General features: G+C 41.1%; 1 protein-coding gene across 2 annotated transcripts in view; it reads right to left on the bottom strand.

The window, feature by feature from the left end:
* OSBP2 (oxysterol binding protein 2) overlaps positions 1–20,220 on the bottom strand; it is a 162,328-nt gene extending 142,108 nt beyond the window's left edge. Inside the window, exon 1 of one of the 2 annotated variants that reach the window (XM_079150941.1) lies at positions 19,394–20,220. In XM_079150941.1, the coding sequence (XP_079007067.1) occupies positions 19,394–20,055 (662 nt within the window). In that variant the 5' untranslated portion in view covers positions 20,056–20,220. The remainder of the gene's footprint in view (positions 1–19,393) is intronic. The other variant, XM_079150940.1, reaches the window with a different exon arrangement.
* Positions 20,221–20,487: the final 267 nt, after the last annotated feature.

Genomic DNA, 20,487 nt, shown 5'->3' with positions numbered 1-20,487 from the left:
GTAGGCCGATACGTAACTTCCATTCAATGCAAGTTCAAGTTGACCATGATTCACTGGGTTAATTCCTGTGGGCTACTCTATAAAGGAACCATACTAGAAACTAGGATGGGGTGGGGGTGAGAGGTAGGTATAAAGATAAATGTGATACATTTATCTGGCCTCAAAGAACATTCTATCCTGTAAGGAGACAGACCTGTAAATTGTAAGCCACTGTTTAACAATGAGTGGAAGGAAATAAATTCAAAATAAATGAGGCGCCCACCTCATGAAAATTCACTTACCTGCTTTACTGAATGTATGTTTTACTCCAATGAAAAGTTGAAAAGAGAACCAAGGTGACCTTGATGGACAGCTGAAGGAATCACGATGTGTGAAATTCCTTAAATAAAAATTTATTGACTTGTAAGTCAATTCCAAAAAACCGAAGGCTGAATGTTTTCTCTAATAAGCAGATGTTGATCCATAGTCAGGGGGCTGGATAGGAAAGAATGAAGGAACTTTGGATTGTGCAGAGGGGGGAGTGTGGAGAGGGGTGGGTTGGTGGGGATGGTAGAATGAGACTAGACATTATTACCGTATGTACACGTATGATTACATGACCAGTGTGACTCTGCACCATGTATAGCCAGAGGAATGAGAAGATATGCTCCATCTGTATACAATGTGTCAAAATGCATTCAACTGTCATATATAACTAATTAAAACAAATTAAAAATAAAAAGGAGAATTATAACTTTCTCAAAATCAAAAAAGATTTATTGACTTGTGCCAGGTGCACTGGAGCATGCCTAATCCTAGACTCAGGAGGCTGAGGCAGGAAGATTACAAGTTCAAGGTCAGCCTCAGCAACGTAAGGAGTCCCTGTCTCAAAATAAAATAAAAAAAAAAAAGCAGGAATGTAGCTCAGTGGTATAGCACACCTAAATTCAATGCCCAGTATTAAAAAAAAAAAAAAAAAAAAAAAAAAAAAAAGGTTGGGAGGGCCATGAAGCCTGCCATAGTCCTTCAACCTCTCTCAGGTAAAGGGGATGCTGTTAGAATCTGCCCTAGTTGAAATAAAGAAGCTCTTTTTGTTCATTCTACTGACCACATCCTGAGGGCTTACCATTGAAGATCCACATGAAATAATCACTTAAGAAGTGATAGAAAGGTAGGAATGCTCCTCCCTGTTCCAGATGCAAAGACTGGAATGTAGATATGAGCAGCTTGCTGTACATCCTGTGGGGATGATGCCCCCAGATTGGGACCACCCATCTTCAGGGCTGCACAGACTTGTCCTCCTGGTTTCATTTATACTCTCAAAACCATCAAAGCTGGTCAGATAGCACCATTTGGAAAATGCCCAACATCACAAATGTCTGACATTGCCATCAAACAGAAGCCTCTACTGTGTCATGTTCACTTTCAGAGATGACACTGTCACTGTGAGACATGACATTGTTTCATTTTGCTTCTGGCCTCATTCTTTGCCATTTAAAGTTCCCCTTGAGAAATGCTAAATAAATTCTGCTATGAGGGCAATTCTGATGTAATTTTTTAAAAATGAAAATAAAAGGGAGGCTCAGAAGCCATTCTCCTGGTACTAAAAAGTACAATTTTGTGAAATATTTACCAAAAAAAGATGACAGACAGTAACTTATAAAATACAACATTTTTATCAATGCAACTCACATCTGCATAGTGCCTTACATCACAAATATGAATCTTGATCCTCACAAGGGCCCATAAAGTAAGCAAAGCAGACATTCATTTGTTTAGACATTCAGTGTTTAGATATTCACTTATCAAATGAATGTCATATGGAAGGCACCTGTCAGAGGAAATTAGTCACATTTTATAATTTAAAAAAAAGGAGGTGGGTAAGAGGCCAGGAAAAGATAAATCATGTGCCCTGGTACATAGAACTGGTCAACATCAAAGCAGAACTAGAACTAGGTTTCTTAGCCACCAGCTCAGGGTTCTTACCATGGAGAATACTGGGGTAGCTATCCAGAAATAATGTTTTGGTTTACTTGGTCTTTGTATATACAGCTTACAAGCTAAAACACAAGTTCCATGAGATATGGCTCCAGCCTGTATTGTCCCTGTCTTGTCACAGCTAACATGGTAAGAGCTCTGGTGACATGCTAGCCAAGTAAATTAATGCATGAGGATTATATAAGCAGCAAAACAGGCCCAGGAAGGTGATCTGGCTCAAGCCCAGAGCACAGTGACACCAGTATAATGTCCCCACCCAAAGTTCTGCCGAACTCCCATGCTTAAGGGGAAATAACACAGTAATGACACGCCACCCAATTAGCATCACTCACTGAAAATTCATCAGATACATTTTATAGTTCCACCAAAATGTTAGAGCAATGTCTAAGGTGGTTCCTAAGTAGAAAACCTGTCACAGAATTAGGAAAATATTTTAGCTCTCAAATTTGGACTGAAAAATGTCACGTAGAAAATGGATGAACATGACATGTTCTTTCCTACAGCGAAAAGAACAGACCATGGTATTTTTCCATGTCATTACAGTTTTGAATTACATGACTGGTGAGGCTGAAGTCTCACTCTAAACTTCACCAAATCTCCATCATACCTCCTGTGTCTCTCTCAAATCAATCTTCTTTGTTCCAGCTGCCCTGCTCAGCACTACTTTAGGCCACGGTCATCTCTCATCTAGAAAGTACCCATAGCCTCTTCATCAGTCTCTCTTGGACCCTTTTTACCCCTGCCAGACAATTCCTGCACTGTGTTTTTCTAAAACTTCATTCCAAGCCTGTCAACATTCTGCTTAAACACCCTTCAGTTATATCTTCCATTTCTTTAGAATGAAATCCCTGCTCCTAAATAAGACATACCAGTTCTTCCTGAGCTGTCTTGTCCCTGTCTGCTGCTTCCAAGCACAAAGTGTTCCAATTTCCTGGCTGAGCTTGCCCTATGCATATGCTGTTCCCTCTACCTGCATGCTGTTCCCTCAGCATGTGCACCCTCTACTGCCCACTTGTTTACCTTATCCTGCAGGCCATTTGAAATTTCACTTTTTCCAAGAAGCTTTTCTTACATGCCCTGCCAAGTTCCCATACCCCTTGGGCTCTCTCCTTTACTTTTCCTACCACATTCTATTTTGATTGCCATTTTATCTGCCTGACTCAGGGCTAGTGGTTGTCTAATTCACTGCTGTATCTCCAGTTGCCAGCAGTGTCAGCCATGTAGTTCATGCTCAGTAAATATTTGTTAAGTGAATCAACTCAACTTTAAATATCTTTTAATTTGATCACAAAGACCACATTGTGTGAGTACATTGAAATGGTACTTCAATGTAAGGTGTTTTTTATAATCAAGATAGTCTCAAAAATACATTTGATAAAGCAATTATAAAATATCAGAATTTAGTATCACTAATATTAGCCTAAGATGGTTATAGACCTCCACAGGGGAAAAGGGCAGATATATTCTGGAAGCCTTCACTCATGACCTGTTGCCCATTAAAAGTATCACAAAAATTGGATGAGCCTGAGCCCTGAGTCACAACAGGAACTTAGGCTACCTTTGCTAAAAAGCACAAACTCTTCACTTGGGCCTGCTGATGTCTGATTGGTAACTTAAAGAAGGATAAAGGTTTGGCATCTCTGCCTTTTTGAGTCTTGAACTATGCATCAGATTTCTGCTAAGCTTTGTATGTAAGCATGTTAATTATTTCAGGGGTTTCTGTCTAAAAATTGATAATTCATGGTTTATTAGCCGTAAATTTACCTAACATACCTCATCTCCCTATAAAACTAAAGATACCACGATAAGGGTAACTAAGATATTTTCAGATTTACAGGGACATTCAACTGCCAGCTTTTATAACATTCTGCTCCAGACCGCTGAGAGCAATGCCTAGAAGTCTCCAATCATTGCTCCAAACCTGCAGTAACCTTGGATTCCAGGAACAGCGGAGCCTTGTAAACAGATCACCCACTTTAAATGACAGCAATTACCCCATGACAAGAACTGCAGCTGTTCCTCCCACACCCCAACCAGGAGAAGCAATCATCTCATGGGAACTGGATTGCCCCCTCAAGTGAGCCTCCTGGAAAAGTCAGAACTGTGATAAAGATCAGTCAGACCTTAGTCCATGCCAGCAACCTGATAAAAGGTTTATTTATCCTTCCCTGGTGTAGGGAGCAGCCTGATCTCTCTCTCTCTATCAGTGCTGTCACCCATCTTCTTTTTTTTTTTTTTTTTTTTTGGTACTGGGGATTAAACTTAGGCACGTGACCACTGAGCCTCAGTCCTATTTTGTATTTTATTTAGAGACAGGATCTCACTGAGTTGTTTAGTGCCTTGCCATTGCTGAAGTTAGCATTGAACTTGAAATCCTCCTGTATCAGCCTCCTGAGCTTCTGGGATTACAGGCTTGCAGCTGGCAACCCTCTTCTTGAGGTAACCTCCCCATTAAAGCTTTGCCTGTATGTTTGTACTTGACCCAGTTTTCATTTCTATTGTCACCAGTTCAAAGGTCTCCGTCTCTGGTATCAAATCCACTTGAAAAATAAGTAATAGCTAAGCAATGGATGCAATTAAGTTTTCCTATCCCTATTAGTCTAAGGAGTTTTTAAAAATGCTCATCCTAAATCCTCCAGTTGTTTCCCTAGCAGGTTTAACAGTGAGCCTCTTCAATGATATAAAGTGTCAACAAAGAAATGGAAACTAAAAAGAAGAATCAAATAGAAATTTTACAACTGAAAAACATAACCAATTAAAAAAAAATCATGTGTTCAACATCAGAAGGAGTGGACAGAGGAAAACATCAGTTATTTTGAAGATAGAACAGTGGAAATTACCCAGTCTGAACAACAGAAAGGAAATGCATTGGGAGGGAAAAAAAGTGAACTGAGCCCTGGGACCCATGGGACTATAACAAAAGATATATTAGTATCAGTGGTGTCCCAGAAGGAGAAAAGGAAGAAAGACTGTGGGGCGGAAAAGTGTTTGAAGAGATAATGTCTGAAATCTCCTCGAATTTGGTAAAAGATGCAAATCTATGAATTTAAGAAGCTAAATAAACCCAAACAGGATAAACTCAAAGAAATCCATAGCAATACATATCATAATTAAACTTCTAGAAATTAAAGACAAAGAAAAAAGCTTTTGAAAGCAGAGGATCAGGATTAATGCCTTTCCTAAGGAGAAAGCACTTTGAATGACAAGAGATTTCATCAGAAACCAAAGACCCAAAGACAGAGGCATAATCTTTTTTTCAAGTGTTGAAAAAACCAAAATTCTAATTCCAGTGAAAACATCCTTTGGGAATAAAGGGAAAATTAAGATATTGTCAGCCAAAGGAAAACAGAATTTGCCACTGGCAGATCTGCCCTAAAAGAAAGGCTGAAGAAAGTTGTCTAAGAAGAAAATGTGTGCCATGAGAAGGAATCTGGGAACATTAGGAAGGAAGAAGGAATTCAAGAAGCAAAAATACGAGTTAAAAACAATAGACTTTCCTTCTCTTGAGTGCTCTACCTTGTGTCTGGCAGTTGAAGCAAAAATTAAATCCATTGTCTGCTGGGGTTCAGCATGCATGTGTATAGATTTCTGCTAGAAATTTGACCATCCCATATTCACTAAACCATTGGGTAAACAAATGTTGGATGGTAGGAAATTTCTGTTTATAGAATCATTCCCACTAATAACTAGGAAAGGAATGATTGAGTATCATCATTTTACAACCCATAATGAACTAATGGGCCTAGGAAATTATCCATAATCACTGGTGATGTGAGTTTTGGTGGAAGGCTCAGACAATATATGCCTCCCATCAAGATATCAAGTGTTCAATAGTATAGCACTTACCTGGCATGCTCAAGACGTTCAACCCCCAGTACCACAAAAAAAAAAAAAAAAAAAAAAAGATTAAAAAGAGAAAGGAAAAGAAAAAAAAATCTTATGTTCACAGGGCCAAGTCATTATAGGAATAAGTCAAAGGATCCTAAAATCAGTGGGTAGAGGTTTGTTGAGGAGCAAGATTTTGCGTAGCCTCAAAGTTTCCCCATTAAAATACATATTCATTACATATTAATTAATACTTGTAAAATTCATTAAGTTTATAGTGGATAAATCTGGCAAGCACCATTCTAACCAAGCAATACAGGTTGTACCACTAACAGGACAAATCAACATTCTGTGCCTTCTGATATGGTGTGCTCTAAAGAACAGAGCAGTGCATCTTGCAATGTTCCTGCCAAAAATGTCATGGGACCTGAACCTAAACGTAAGAAAACATCAGACAATTCCAAAGTGAGGCATGTTCTACAAAGTTTTGTTCACCAAAATTTCAGTGTCATGAAATACAAAGATAAATGAAAGAATTCTTCCATTTGAAGCTGAAGTGACAAGACACAATTACCAAAGACAATGTGTGATCCTGAATTGGATCTAGGATCTTTAAAGGACATTATTGGGACAGTTAGTAAAATGTAAATGTGGTCTATAGGTTAGCTAGCAGTATTTTATCAATGTTTATACTGTGGATATATAGAGAATGACCTTGTTTCAAGGAATACCCACTAAAGTATTAAGTGATGACAGTACCACTACATTATTTAATTAAATAATTAAAAAACATAGAAAGAGAATGATACAGCAAATGCAGTATATTAGAAATCAGGGGATCTGAATGAAAGTTGCATAGGAGTCTTTGGTACTATTCGTATTAATTTCCTCTAAGTTTGAAAATGTTTCAAAATAAAAAGTTCACTGACGTGGAGCAAATTATGCTATATACATTTATGAATATGTCAAAATGAACCCCACTATTATGTATAACTGTACTATACTAATAAAAGTTAAAAATAAAAAGTTTACTTGGCAAGTCTGAGGAGGAATATCAGTGAATTACAATGTATGAACCTTACTTAGAAACTATAAAAAATTATAAATCAATGGGGAAATTTTAATACTGACTGAATATTCAATAACATTAAAGAATTACTGTTCACTTTTTAGGCATGTTAATACCATTTCCATTATATATATTTTGAAAACTTCATCTCTAAAGAGAAACACACTCAAGTATTTCTCAATGAATGTTGTAACTGAAAAAATTTAAAAAGAAAAAAAGTTATGTCTGGAATTTGCTTCAAATTAAGTGGGGATGAGGAGCCCACTGACTGAACCTAAGGAGAGACCTACTGATACAGGGTAAGGGAGACAAGGACTATTCACTATGGACATCTCTACTTTTGTATATTTTAAATTTTCTGTAACGTAATATAAAATCCCTAAGTATTATACTTTAAATCTTTCCCATGTGTGGTTCTGAACAACCTCAGTGATAAACAGGGGCCTGTGAGTCCCAAGAGCTAGCCTCAGGACTGAGGCTGTGCACCAAGTGTCTAATGACAAGAAATATGGAGAGGGCAGGATCCCTGCGGCACAGAGCTAGATCTATTCTGAGCAAAGTTGTTGGCCTATAAATCCAGGCCTGCAACTATAAGTCTCCTACCTATAACAAGTTAGGATACTTGCCCAAATTTGTTTTTAATCATCACACAATCTCTGTAGCTGCAGTCACAACCTATAGGATTCTTCCTTCCACAAGTGACCTTTGTTTAAAGATCCAGGAGGGAGAAAACAGACCAAAGAAATACTACATTAAACGAAGAAAATCCAAAACAAGAAAATCAGTTACTAACCAAGAAAAAGTCTGCTATCTCATGAATTAGTGATCAGTATAGGAAATAATTCCAAATTTAACATGACAAGGCCAATTACAAATTTAAATACTCAAATTAAAATATGAGCTTATAGATCTGATGGAGAGCCATATCATTTATTCAGGAACTTACTTCCTCTTTTCATGGCCTCCAGTATTACAGGATTGGCATTAATTTAGATGAAAAAATCTAATGTTAAAATGACTCTCACCAAACTTCAATTGACACACAAAGGACAGCTAAACTGTCAAAATATGACAACAGTCTCACAAAACCAAAGATTCCTCACCAAGGAGAGTTGCAGACTCCCAAAACAGAATGCATTTGAACCCCCCAACCTTGGTTGACATATTCATCCGTTCATTCAGTCATTTAGTGAGGGCCTGCTGAGGGCCAAGTCAGGCACTGTGATTGTTTTTTCAATCTGTGGTTGACTGAATATGTGATTATGGAACATGTGAATACAGAACCAACTATATTTCAAACACCATTAATTTTTTTTTTATAGTACTGGGAATTGAACCCAGACCTTAAGCATGCTAGGTAAGTGCTCTACCATTGAATTACATCCCCAGATCTTTTTTTTTTTTTTTGGTGGTGCTGGGGATTGATCCCAGGGCCTTGTACATGCTAGGCAAGGACTCTACCAACTAAGCTATATCCCCAGCACCCTCTAGACCTTTTAAACTTTATTTTGAACACAGTCTGGCTAAGTTAGGTTTATAATAGTGAATGAGACAGACAGGTCCAGGCCTCCATGGGACAGCCACTGTCTTGTGTGCCCATATCATTCAATAACATTGTGTGACCTTCCATCACCATTACACCATTTGGAATGAGTAGGGGGAAGTCTTGTCAGCAGAGGGTGTCTCCCGATGCCAAGGTTCCTGAACTACAAAAGGGCAGTCCACTCTCAGGCTACTCCTCAAAGACGTCTCAACTATGTCTTCCTGACTCTCTGGAAAATCTAGCAAATCTAGCCCTGTTTTCCTGAACTATGCCTATTAAACAGGACTGGGGGGCGTTAGACAGGAGGTTCTTGCTAATTAAGCATCCATACTAGAAAAACTTTACCTGCAGAAACAATACTTTCACTTATAAAACAATTTACCAAGAACTTCTTGGTTCTCTTCAAATAGCCAATCAGGGCTGTTTACAGATAAGGAAAGTGAGGGTCACAGAGGTTTGCAGTCTTACCCCCACCTGAAGCAGAGTTCACCTTGTAACCTAGAAGATAATGTGGAAATTGAATATGACTTTAAGGGCAGGCAGTTATGGTTCCTACTTTGCTCTTTCTTGGATCCTTTTCCCTTTAGAAGGCTAGTTGCCACATTGTAGGGATGCTCAAGCAGCCCTTTGGAGAAATCTATGGGGTGAGCAACCTTCTGTCAACACCACTTTGCTAGGCATGTGAATGACTCTCATCAGAAGTGGAACCTCCAGCCTCCATCAAGGCTTTGGATGACTGCAGCCCTCATGACAGATTCACCCCAACTTGCTACCTATTTGTGAATTCCTGACCCACAGAAACTGTGAGATTATGCTTATCATTCCCTTCAGCCTATAAATTTGAAGATTATTCGTTATGTAGCAATAGATAACCCACAGAGACAGCCTTTCTGAAGAGGAAGAGTCTACCATGTAGAAGGGATAAGGCCATGGGATGTGGTACCCAGTAGCATCCCAGCAAAACCTATTTCAGTTCAAAAGAGGAAAAATTTTCTAACTCCCAGAGTTATCTAAGGAACAACCAACTGGCTTATCTTGGATAGGTTTGCTTTCTGTTACCTTAGAAATGTTTTCACAGGCAGGTGTTCATGTGGCTGAGGCTCTATGGGAATGAATCAACAAGCAGGCAGGAGAATCACAAGTTCAAAGTTAGCCTCAGTAACTTAGCAAAGTCCTAAGTAAGCATCTTAGCAAGATCCTGTCTCAAAATAAAAATAAATAAATAGAACTGGGGTTGTAGCTCAGTGGCAGAGCACCTGCCTAGCTCATGTGAGGCACTGGTTTCAATCATCAGCACCACATAAAAATAAATAAATAAAATAAAGGTATTGTGTCCATCCACAACTAAGAAATATTTTTAAAAGAAAAATTAATTAATTAATAGTGCTGGGGATTTGGTTCACTGGTTAAGCACCCCTGGTTTCAATCTTCAGTACAAAAAAAAAAAAAGGAAATCCTGCCACATGCTACTATGTGGATGAACCTTGAAGATATTATGCTAAATGAAATAATTCAGCTTAAAAAAGACAAATACTGTATGATTCCATTCTTATGAGGAATCTAAAGTAATCAAAATCATAGAAAGTAGAGTGATAATTACTAATTGCTAGGGGAAGAGGAAAAAGAGTTGTTCAAGAGTACAGTTTCAAATTTGCAAAATGAAAAATTCTGGAAATCTGTTTCACAACAACATGAATATACTCAACACCAAAGAACTATAGTTAAGCTAAAGCTGGGCACAGTGGCACACACCTGTAGTCTTAGCAACTCAGGAGGCTGAGGAAGGAGAATCATTTAAACCCAGGAGTTCAAGGTCAACACGGGCAATGTACCAACACCTTTTTATCTTTAAAAAATAAAATAAAAATAGTTAGGATAGTTTTATGTTATGTGTTTTTATCATTAAAAAAATCACATGGAGAATAATGACAAAAACGTGGAAAGGATTTGATTTTTCACTATCTTTACACTCCAGAGGATACTGTAATGCTGCAGTGGCTAGACAATGATTGTGAAGAATGTAATTCTACGGTTAGATAGTAACTTTTTTGTATGATACTTAATAATGGGAAATTTGGGACTAAGAGAAATGCCAGGATCCAGAAAGAGCCCTAGTAGACATTCCCATGTGTTTCTTTCATTTTCTATGTAGCAGCTAGATAAATGGATCCTTAGAAAAGACAAAAGGGTAAATCAGATTAACTTTTAATTCAAATATATTGATTATCAAAGCTTTTTGTGGGGGAGAAAGTCAGGACAGTACAGTAACAAAGAGCAATAGCTTTGGACTTAGCAGACCTGGGCTTGAATTTGGCAAATCAACTTACTTGTGAAATTTCAGATAAGCTTCTTCTCTATCCCTAGCTGCATTCCCGCTCCCACAAAGTGTGTTTTCTATAAAAATACTTCTTTGAAATTTGAAAGTCTGCTAAGTGCAAGGCACTATGTCCAACATCCCAGATGACACTACACTGAGAAATCATGGCCTCTGCTCTGGTGAGGAGGAAGGAAATGTTGATCTAACGAAGGGAGATGGATCAATACCTAGTTATCGGGGGTGTGTGACCAAATGACACAATACACAAAAGGGTACCCAGAGGAAAGATGGTTCCTCCAGATCACTGCTAGGGAAGCTAGAGGGGTCTGTACTGTGATGACCCTGGAATTAAGATTCCTGGCTGGGATCTCAGCAGCAATGAGGAGGCATCCTCCTGGCTGAGGGATGGCTGATGTGAAGATCTTAAGGGATCTTAAGGGTAGAATAAAAGACACATGGCTTGTGGAGGGAGAGTAAGGCACATTAGGCCAAGGAAGAGTCAAGGCCAGGTAAAGGAGAGAGACAGGACAAAAAGAGGTGGGCACCCGGCTTGCAAAGGCAGTGAGTGCTGTGCCCGAGGTCAGGGCTGCATCTGGTAAGCCTAGGAAAGCCACACATTGTATTATAGCAGCACCCACTGCTGCTTCAAAAGACAACACAATCTGGCAATTTCCTATGCAAGCTCAGCAATGCCATCTGCCCTCTTCTTGGTTTCAGGCAGTGACCCAGCAATACAGATCAAATGGTATGAGTCAGGATTGTTAAACTGGTGTTAAATGTACTGAGCTGTGGCTGAGCATGTGATGAGGTGCCAGAAGGAGGGAAGCATCACTGAGTGATCAGAACTCAGAGAACTCTTAAAAGTGGAAACAGACGCGAGAATGCATCACATAAAAGAAAAAAGTATATAGCACCAGTGTGACTCCAAAACTCATTGACGGTTTACTCTGTTGGTATGATTATGAAAGGAGCCTCTTGAAGCCACATCTCTACATGGTGACACCTGGTTTGTGACTTAGGACACATCAAGATGCTAATTTCAATTTTGTTCAGGGATGTTTTTTACCATTTCCTCCTTCCCACATGTCAGTATCTGGCATAGTTGTCCAGGAAAGAGGACCATTTTCTTTTTTTGTCTTCTTCCCTCTTAGGACAAACAGATATTGATCTTGTTCTCAGAAACCTCACATCCTTTACACAAGCCTGTCTTTCTTTGCTGGCACAGTTTGCCAACCATATCGCAGAAGATTAGAGGAGGAGTGAAAGCCACATATTTGAACACCCAGCTCCTTCAGAGCTCCCCAAGGTACTTGGCTTGAATATGGTGTCCTCCTATTGCATACCAGGATGTGCACTGACTTATCTCCTCATCCTCTGCTCCAGAATTCGATACTGGTATGCCAGGCTGCCATCCGCATGGCATGCTGCATGTTTTTGGCAGTGTGGAAGATCAATATATGATACAACCAAGGCTATTGTCTATTTATTGTCATAAGCCAGTCATTCCAGACTGCTCATAAGGCCTCAAATCTGGATTAACAGACACCTCTCTGAGGAAGGTACAAGATTCAGTAACAGCTGAAGAATTCAAGTTGGAAATTCTACCAAAGGTACAAAAATACTGGAGAGGAGGGAAGTCCATGTGGTAAGTAGACTCCAGTCATATGCAAAAACTGAACCTCCAAAGTGCCTTGACCTTAGATCAGAAATGAGTCTATGAAGCCAACCATATGGCCAGAGGCTTTATTGAGAGGACACTCTGCTCACAGAGCTGCAGACCAGGCTGTGTGTAGATACCCTGTTAGAGTGGCATGTGGCTTGGGCTGATGGGAAATAAGAAGTCATTCCACCACTCAAAGTCAACTGTAAGCACTCATTCTCCTTGAACCAGAGCGAGGTGTTAGCCCTTACCCTGACTGACATCCTTAAAGTCTGCAAAAAGGAAAGAGATCAGATCTGTGCAGAAAAGAGTTCACATAGCAAGCCTGAGACTGCTCATCTTTTGAAGGGCCTGCTTCCAAGGCTAGTTCTTGGCAGGCATCTTAACTTTGGATTTCAGGAGGGTCCCTGATAATCACTAATGGATGAGGAAGCCTCACTGTACCTAAGACAGTTACACAAATAATGCCATCTGTGTTAAATATCTACTTTTCGTCTAGGAATCTGGAATTTGGGTACATGCCAGGCAGAGAGTGTCCATGTAATCAGGCCCCAGAAAATATCCTGGGTTCTGGGTCTCTGAAAGCCTGTCTGGTAGGCAGTGTTTCACCTGTGTTCTCACACTTATTGCTGAAGGAATAAGCTTTTCTTGTGTACTCCACTGGAAGAATATCCCTAGAAGCTTGCACTATGGATATGGGTTTGCCCTGGACTTTGCCCCATGCCTTTTCCCTTTCTTCATTGACTTGTGTTTTGTTTGTATCCTTTATTATAATAAAGCATAGCTGTGGGTACAACTACATACTGAGTTTATGAGTTCTCCTAACCATTTTTCAAACCTGGGGTAACCCTAGTTCACCCCAGTAAGAACATGAGGTGGGTGGACACCTACGCATGAACTGATTAGAAGAATGTGTTTGAGCCTGGTGCAATCCATGAACTTCTACTTCTTCCTCTTTATAAGAGAATGACAAGGCTGGAACTACTTCACTAAAACTGGAAACTGGAAATCACCCCTAATACCTAGAGAGTATTCCAGAGATGGTACTATTATCCAATAAGAGCTAACATTTTAGGGTGGAGGCTTCATCTTTGATCTGTGGCCTGCTTCTCACAAGGTCATGCACATGTAACACATTCCAGGCAAACAGACACACAAAACTAGTTTAAAGAGCTATATCATGGAAAATTAAAAGCTTTATCTCTGCTCCCCATTCCTCTAGCCACTGTCAACTTAAATAATGACAAATTATTGTAGGTATATAGAGACCACACATCCAAACACTTGTAACTCTATGAAAATACAAATGGGAACCACAGGAACAAGCTATTGGTTCATCAAGTAGCCTATTGCAACATACTGAAACCTATCAACATATCTATATTTCCTGTCACTTTTTTTGGCATTCCTGGCTTAACCCTGCAATGTCCAGTTTATCTTCCCAATCTTAGTAAACAAGCTTATGAAACTAAAGACAAATTAAGAAAAATCCAATTTTGACATTAATGCATTTGTCTTTCTAAAATCCCATAAAACCACAGGCAATTACCAATCATTCACTCACCCATTCACAGACTAAGCAAGTTATGGAGAGTGTTTCAGTGGTGAAGCACCATGCTAAGCTCTATGGAGAATTAAAAGAAGATGTTGAATTTGATCATAGTATTCTTTTGACACAAAATTGTCAGTAAAGGTGTCCACAGACACACCCTGTAAACACCAAGAGAAGGAAGACCTGGTCCTTGGAGCAATCAGGGATCACTATAGGTATTTCAAACAGGAGGAATTTAATGCAGGAATCTTCTCACACAGGATATGGGATTGTTAAAAAAGATAATTCTGGAGAAAATGAGACAACCTCAGGGCCATTGGGTTATGGAGCTAGTACCACAGCAGGGATGCATTCACTGTCTAGGTAAGCAGATGGAAGCTGGGATACTTCTGAGCAGAAGGCATACCAGCACTATGATGTGGCAGCAAGAATGGAAAGGAGGGATTTAGAGGAGAGAGACAGGCAGGCTTGGAAATTCTATCTGATGTGAGATGAGAGAGAGAGGAGGCAGTAAGCATGACTCAAAGGATTTCAGCTATTCATAGAAAGAGGAAAGCTAGGAGGAGGAGCAGTTTGTGGGGAAAATTACAATTCATGTCACCAGAACTTGCTAACAATGTTGGCACGCATGGTGTTCCTCCAAAATATGCTGCTAGTCCATTTATCACATCTTTGCAACAACTCTGTGCTAAATGGTAAGCAAACAGACTCCAAACCAAAGCTTATACATTATTAACCAGTGTGTTCCTTTTCAACCTCCTAATAGTCTCCTAGTATGAAACACTGATATTTCAAATTAAAGCTGAATCCAGTATAAGACCACCTCCTGTGGGGACCTCGTTACCCTAACCTGTAGACTGGGATGCTCAACTTCATATTTTGAGGAATTTTTTTTTGCAATTAGTGATCTTTTCCATCTCAATTCTTCAAGTATGATTGAAATCAACATCAAAAACACTACAATATGTCCTGGTGCCCAGTCTCCACAAAAGTTGGCTTTGAAAGTTGACCTCACTGGAGGAATGAGTATATAATTCTATCTAGAGGCAAAGATGTCTTGGTGCACCATCTTGTTTCCTGGCTCCCATCGTAAAATGGGCCCAGTTTACCAAATATTCAGTGGCCTTCCTAAGCCAGAGGACTTCAAAATTTACTTTCACTTGACCACAGTCTTCTTTCTTAAAGATCTAGATTAATTTTTTTGATGTCTTTCTTGCTAACTGGCTTGGTCATTACTAAGCATAGATCAGTCTTATCAATAAATAAATTAAAACTTGCCTCTATTTGAAGTCATCTCCTGGGAATTAAATGTCATTTATAATGTTGCCAAATGAACAACTGGTATACAAGACAGAATTCTGACCAACCCAATCAATTTTGTTGATAATATTAATAAAAGTTGTGTTTTTGGAACACCTTCCCCATACCAAATTTCTGAGCTAAAATTCTGTATCATTTATAAATTCTTCCCTAATTTTATATAATTACATGTTCCCTATGAGACAAGAACTAGGAATGAAATGTCTAAAATGGGAACTAACAACCAAAACAACTGGATGCAAAGACATATTCTCCTTGTTGGTATCTAAATAGATATATAATTAAGAGTGCCAAGAAGGGAATAAAACCTTATCTTCTGTCTTATTTATATTCTTAGTACATTGCTAGCAACTACCCATACCTCCCAGAAATGTTTTTTATATGTGACAATATTTACAAGGAACATTTTTATTCCTGCTAATGTGAAGTTACTAAGACTGTCTGTTGGCAATGTGTGTTGTCTCCCTTAGGATAAGATTAAGCAATCAAATGAAATTCTCAAACAAAATCCAGAGCAAAATCCAAGGAAGCCATACCTAAAGGAGAAATTCTTATTTAAACTCCCACTGTTTTTCTATTAGGGTAAAAATAGTGGGTATTGAAATGCAGGTCAAGACTGAAATGAGATACCACAGGACAGCCATTAGATTGGCAAAAATCAATGCTGAAAATACTAAGTGTTGCACAGGATATAGATCCAGAGAATTGTATTCATTATTGGTGGAAGTATAAATTGGTATACTTTTGGAAATAACTTGGCGTTATATAAGGTGATCATTTGTATTCTCTCCAACTTAATGATTTCACCCAAAAGCAACTTCTGCATGTATACACACATTTCTATAATTACTCAACAACAGAAGATGCTGGGCTAGAGGTGTAGTTCAATGTTAGAGAACTTGCCTAGCATGTGCAAGGCCCTGGGTTCAATTCCCAGCACCACAAAAAATTAAAATAAATGATTCTCATGAAAATCATACACAAGCAAGAGTGTCCTTTTATGAAGTATAAAATGGTTCAAATTAAAAATGTGGACTTTTCAAAACTGCACATAGTGGGCTAAAACTAAATAAAAAGGAAAGAAAGGAAAAGATGACCAGGATTGGGGATGGTGGTTATCCTGGAGCAGGGAGGTCAGAAGATGGGATGAAATGGTTGGGGTGGAGGGAATAAGTGCCCACATTTTCTCCAAATACCAGGCTTCACTTAGCTAAAAATTTTAACATATATATATTAGAAATGGCTTCCCAAAAGAGAAGCTGGCAAGAGAAATGGCTCTTGTTCCTTCTCTAACAGCTGCAACAGGTAACCCTGACTCTACCAGTATGTAAGGAAAAGAGACAGTGAACAAAAACTTATTTTCCTCTGTCTTTGGCTTACAAGCACTTGCATCTTGCCTCTAAACCAGCCACACACACCTGAAGAACCACTGAGAGCTGGGCACGTGGGGAGGGTTGAGAGAACACACCTTTGGTACAGACAGAGCACTCCATAAGGCACCCTGCAGCTGTCAAGATTATTAGTGACAACTGGTCCTTAATTCTGTCTGGGAGGATGGGTCATGCTTGGGCTGGAAGATGGGATTCAATCAAAAGCAGAAACAGAAGAACAGCATCAAATATTTGAAGTGCTGGTGGCATGGGGAAGAGGAGACCACATCATTCTTGGAGTTCAGAGAAGTGGCCATTCCAGCTCCCTTACAGAAGGGTCTTTTCTGCAGATGGAGATGTACTTATTGCCAGTGCCGTTCAGACACACAACTGCTAGCTGGGTACCTTTGGGTAAGTTACAAATATTGTTTGTTCAGCCTTAGTTTCCCATTTCTGGCTGGCCTCACCTGGAACTAAATGACAGCATGGGGCTATGTAAATGTCAGGAATCATTCATCCCACCTAGGTGAGTCAAGCAACAATTGTACCCACCTTAGAATCTAGAAATATTCACAAAAATGAAACTACAGAGCTGAGCTGTGCAAGTACATAAACATTTGTCTCTTACAACCTTATCAGCAAGAAGTAAGATTGTTTCTTAGTTACCCAGAGAGTCTGCACACTTGAGATTACCTTCAAATGCCAACTCTTTATACATAGTTAAGAAAAGAAGGGTACCTCTTTGCTCTTCTAATGAAAACAAAACTAAATTAAAAAACTGGAGATCAGGTTTTACTTTCATTAGATCAAGGCATTCCTGTCTTCATGGAACCTATATTCATAAACATCACCTTGAACTCTGCTTCAGTAGTACCTGGTAAATACAGATAACACAAAATTAGTGAACTCAAGGATGAGTGGGCATTAGGACCTATCTGGGACAGGCACCTGCAGACTTCCATGTTCAACTTCACATTTTCAGAGACGATTTGACCAAAACTGATATTGAAAACACTACAATATCTCTTGGTATCCAGTCTCCACATGAACTGGCTTGTGACAGTTGAGCTCATTCAAAAGGGTTGGGTCCAACCCAGGGTCAGAATCTTCCTCCACCAGCTACTGGGCTGGTGACCACATGACAAGCTATTCCCTATTCTCAAACCTCAGAACTTATCATTTGTATAGCAGGACAACAATAGACACTACTTCACAGTATCGCTGTGAGAATGAAATAAATGAATGTAATGTAAAGTGGAATATGTGGTCCATAGCTAACATGCCCTATGTGTTTAGTTCCTTGCCTTCAAGAAAAAAGTAACACTTGTAGTAAATCACTGAAGGTTCCTATGGCTTGGTGAAATGTTCACACACCTGACAGAGAATGAATATTGAGATTAAAACACCATTTGGAAAAGTAGCTCTTTTTGCTGAGTTTCCTGACTCTAAAGATAATACATTCTGGGTCATATTTATGGTGTAGCTGAGTGGGCCAAGGGACAGCAAGATACCACATAAGGATGAAATAGAAACACATCTCAGCTTTCTCTTCTGCCAGGAATTAAACAGGCAATTATGCCCCATATTGGAGTGGAAACCAACAAGTAACTTCTGTGAAGCTAACAAATTCTCAGTGGCATCATTGACTCTACCTATCCTCTAGAAGCCACATTTCTAAAAGGCTAGGAAGGATGGCATGTAGTAGGTGACTATTGGCTGAGTGAAGCAAGTAAGATGACCCGAGTTTCAGCAAATAGCAAAGCAAACCCTCTGTTTACAGCAATGAAAGAGAGCTTCTCAAGGTGTGTCCCTGACCAACATCATGGGCCTCATGGGAACTTACTAGAAATGTCAACTCTCAGTCCATGTCCTCTAGGTTCAATTCATGAGAAATTCAGTGGAGAAGCCCAGCACTTTGTTTCAATAAACCTCTCAGGGAATTCTGATGCACACTCAGATTTGAGAACCACTGGTGTAGAATGATCTGAGATCTCAAAGTTTAAACCAACCATCCCTAGGAAACATACTTAGGGCACAGCCAGAGAGAAGCCTTCAGGAATTCCCCCCTTTAAACCACTTTCAGTGGAGAGAGAGTTCTTACTATGTCAACTTTGGGCTGAAATTCTCAATTCCACACCATTTCTGGAATAAGAAAGAAGACAGGAGAATACTTTCTCACTCTCCACAAAATACCAGAAAGGATTTCAGAAAGCACAAGATGTGTCCAAAACATCTGTGGGTCTATTATGCTAAGCTCCAGGGCTGGCAATGAGCACACAGCAGTAACAGTGAGAAACAAATTAGCCAACTGCTGAGAAGGGAAAAGAAGCACTTCCCACAAGAGGGTCCCAAGCACTAAGTAAGGTGACCGTCTTCTTCAATCTCTATGATCTTAGCTCCTGAACCAGAAAGTGGACAAGGGCTTTGGATGAATGATTCTAGCTAGCTATTCCAGGCCCCAACAACTACCAAGACCAGAGAAGGACAGGCCCTAGATTATTCCATGATCCCACCTTCCCACTTGGCCTTAAACCTAGGCTTACCAAAGTTTGCCTCCACAGGTCACATCCACCTTTGCCAGAGGTTAGGACCCCAGCCCTTGATAGTTGGCCAGAGTAGTATTACTTCTCCTGCTGGAGTACATGCTCCCAAACACCCCTAGGCTTGTGGCCATGTCCCCAACCCTGGAGGTCCTCCATCATCATCACTACAGCATCACCACCCTCCAACCATGGAAGTCCCACCTTGGCACTTCCATACCTGTAGTAAGACAGTAGACCATTGCCGAGCACGAACCAGCGGCGCTGGTAGCCCTTCAGGTAGTTGGTCCACTTGAGGAGCCAGCCCTTGTAGCTGTCCAGAGGCAGTGGGGCCACTGGGACACTGGAGGCTGTGCCAGTCCCGGACACTGGAACCCCAAGAGGTGTCTTCGCCTGTCCTGGTCGCAGAAGAGGCAGAGGTTTTGCACCCGACCCGGACTCGGGTTTGACGGAGGGCACGCTCCCTGCTACTAAACCCAGAGCGGGGAGCTGTTCGGACATGGCCTTGGATAAGGATCCAGCCCCTCCACCTGGGCCGGGCTCTAACCCCCGCGACAACTCCAGCAGTTCGGATTTGGACCCAATCTGTAAGCCCGGCTCGGACCTCCTTTGCGAGCGAGGATCAGGTCTCAGCACTGTCTCTGAAACTGGCTCCCACATCGGTACTGACATCCGCTCGCGTTCAGGTGCCGGCACTGGCTCCGGCTGGGGCTGGGGCTGGGGTTGAGGCTTAGTCTCCGGCCCGGAGCCGGACGTAGAAGAGCTCATGCCCGGCGCTGCCGTGTGGCAGGACAGGCAGGGGACAACCGTGAACAACGACGAGAGCCCGCGGGAGCGGCCGCCGCAGCCGCCGCCTCGACTCGGAGCGGCCGCTTTCCCCATAGAGCCCACCCGAGCGCGGCCCAGCGGGGCGTGGGGGCGGGGCGGGCGGGGGGTCGGGGGCGGGGCCGTGCCGTCACGCGCGCGGCGCGAGGCGGGAGCGCGCGCGGGTCCCTCCGCCGCCCCCAGTGCCTGTGGTCCTGCGGGCGAGCAACGGACCGGACTTGGACCTCTGTCCCGGACTTGGTCTGGCCCTTGGATGGCGCCCTGGAAACACCTGTGAGCCGAGAGCAGGGCGGGTGGATGACGCGGGAGGGACCGCGCGCTTCAAGCCACGATCTCTGCCTGCCGCTCAACCGGTGCCTGGCGCTGGAGGAACAATGATGAATGCCGAGCCCGTCGGCTCCCAGTGCAGCTCTGTACGCCCGGCGTCCCGCCCTCGGTCGGGGCGTGTTCACTCAGCTCCCTGAAACCCAAGAAAGGAGTGGAGGACAG

The sequence above is a fragment of the Sciurus vulgaris genome (assembly GCF_902686455.1).
Source record: "Sciurus vulgaris genome assembly, chromosome: 8".
Classification (NCBI taxonomy): Eukaryota; Metazoa; Chordata; class Mammalia; order Rodentia; family Sciuridae; genus Sciurus; species Sciurus vulgaris.
This window is presented reverse-complemented; position numbering and strand designations above follow the sequence as displayed.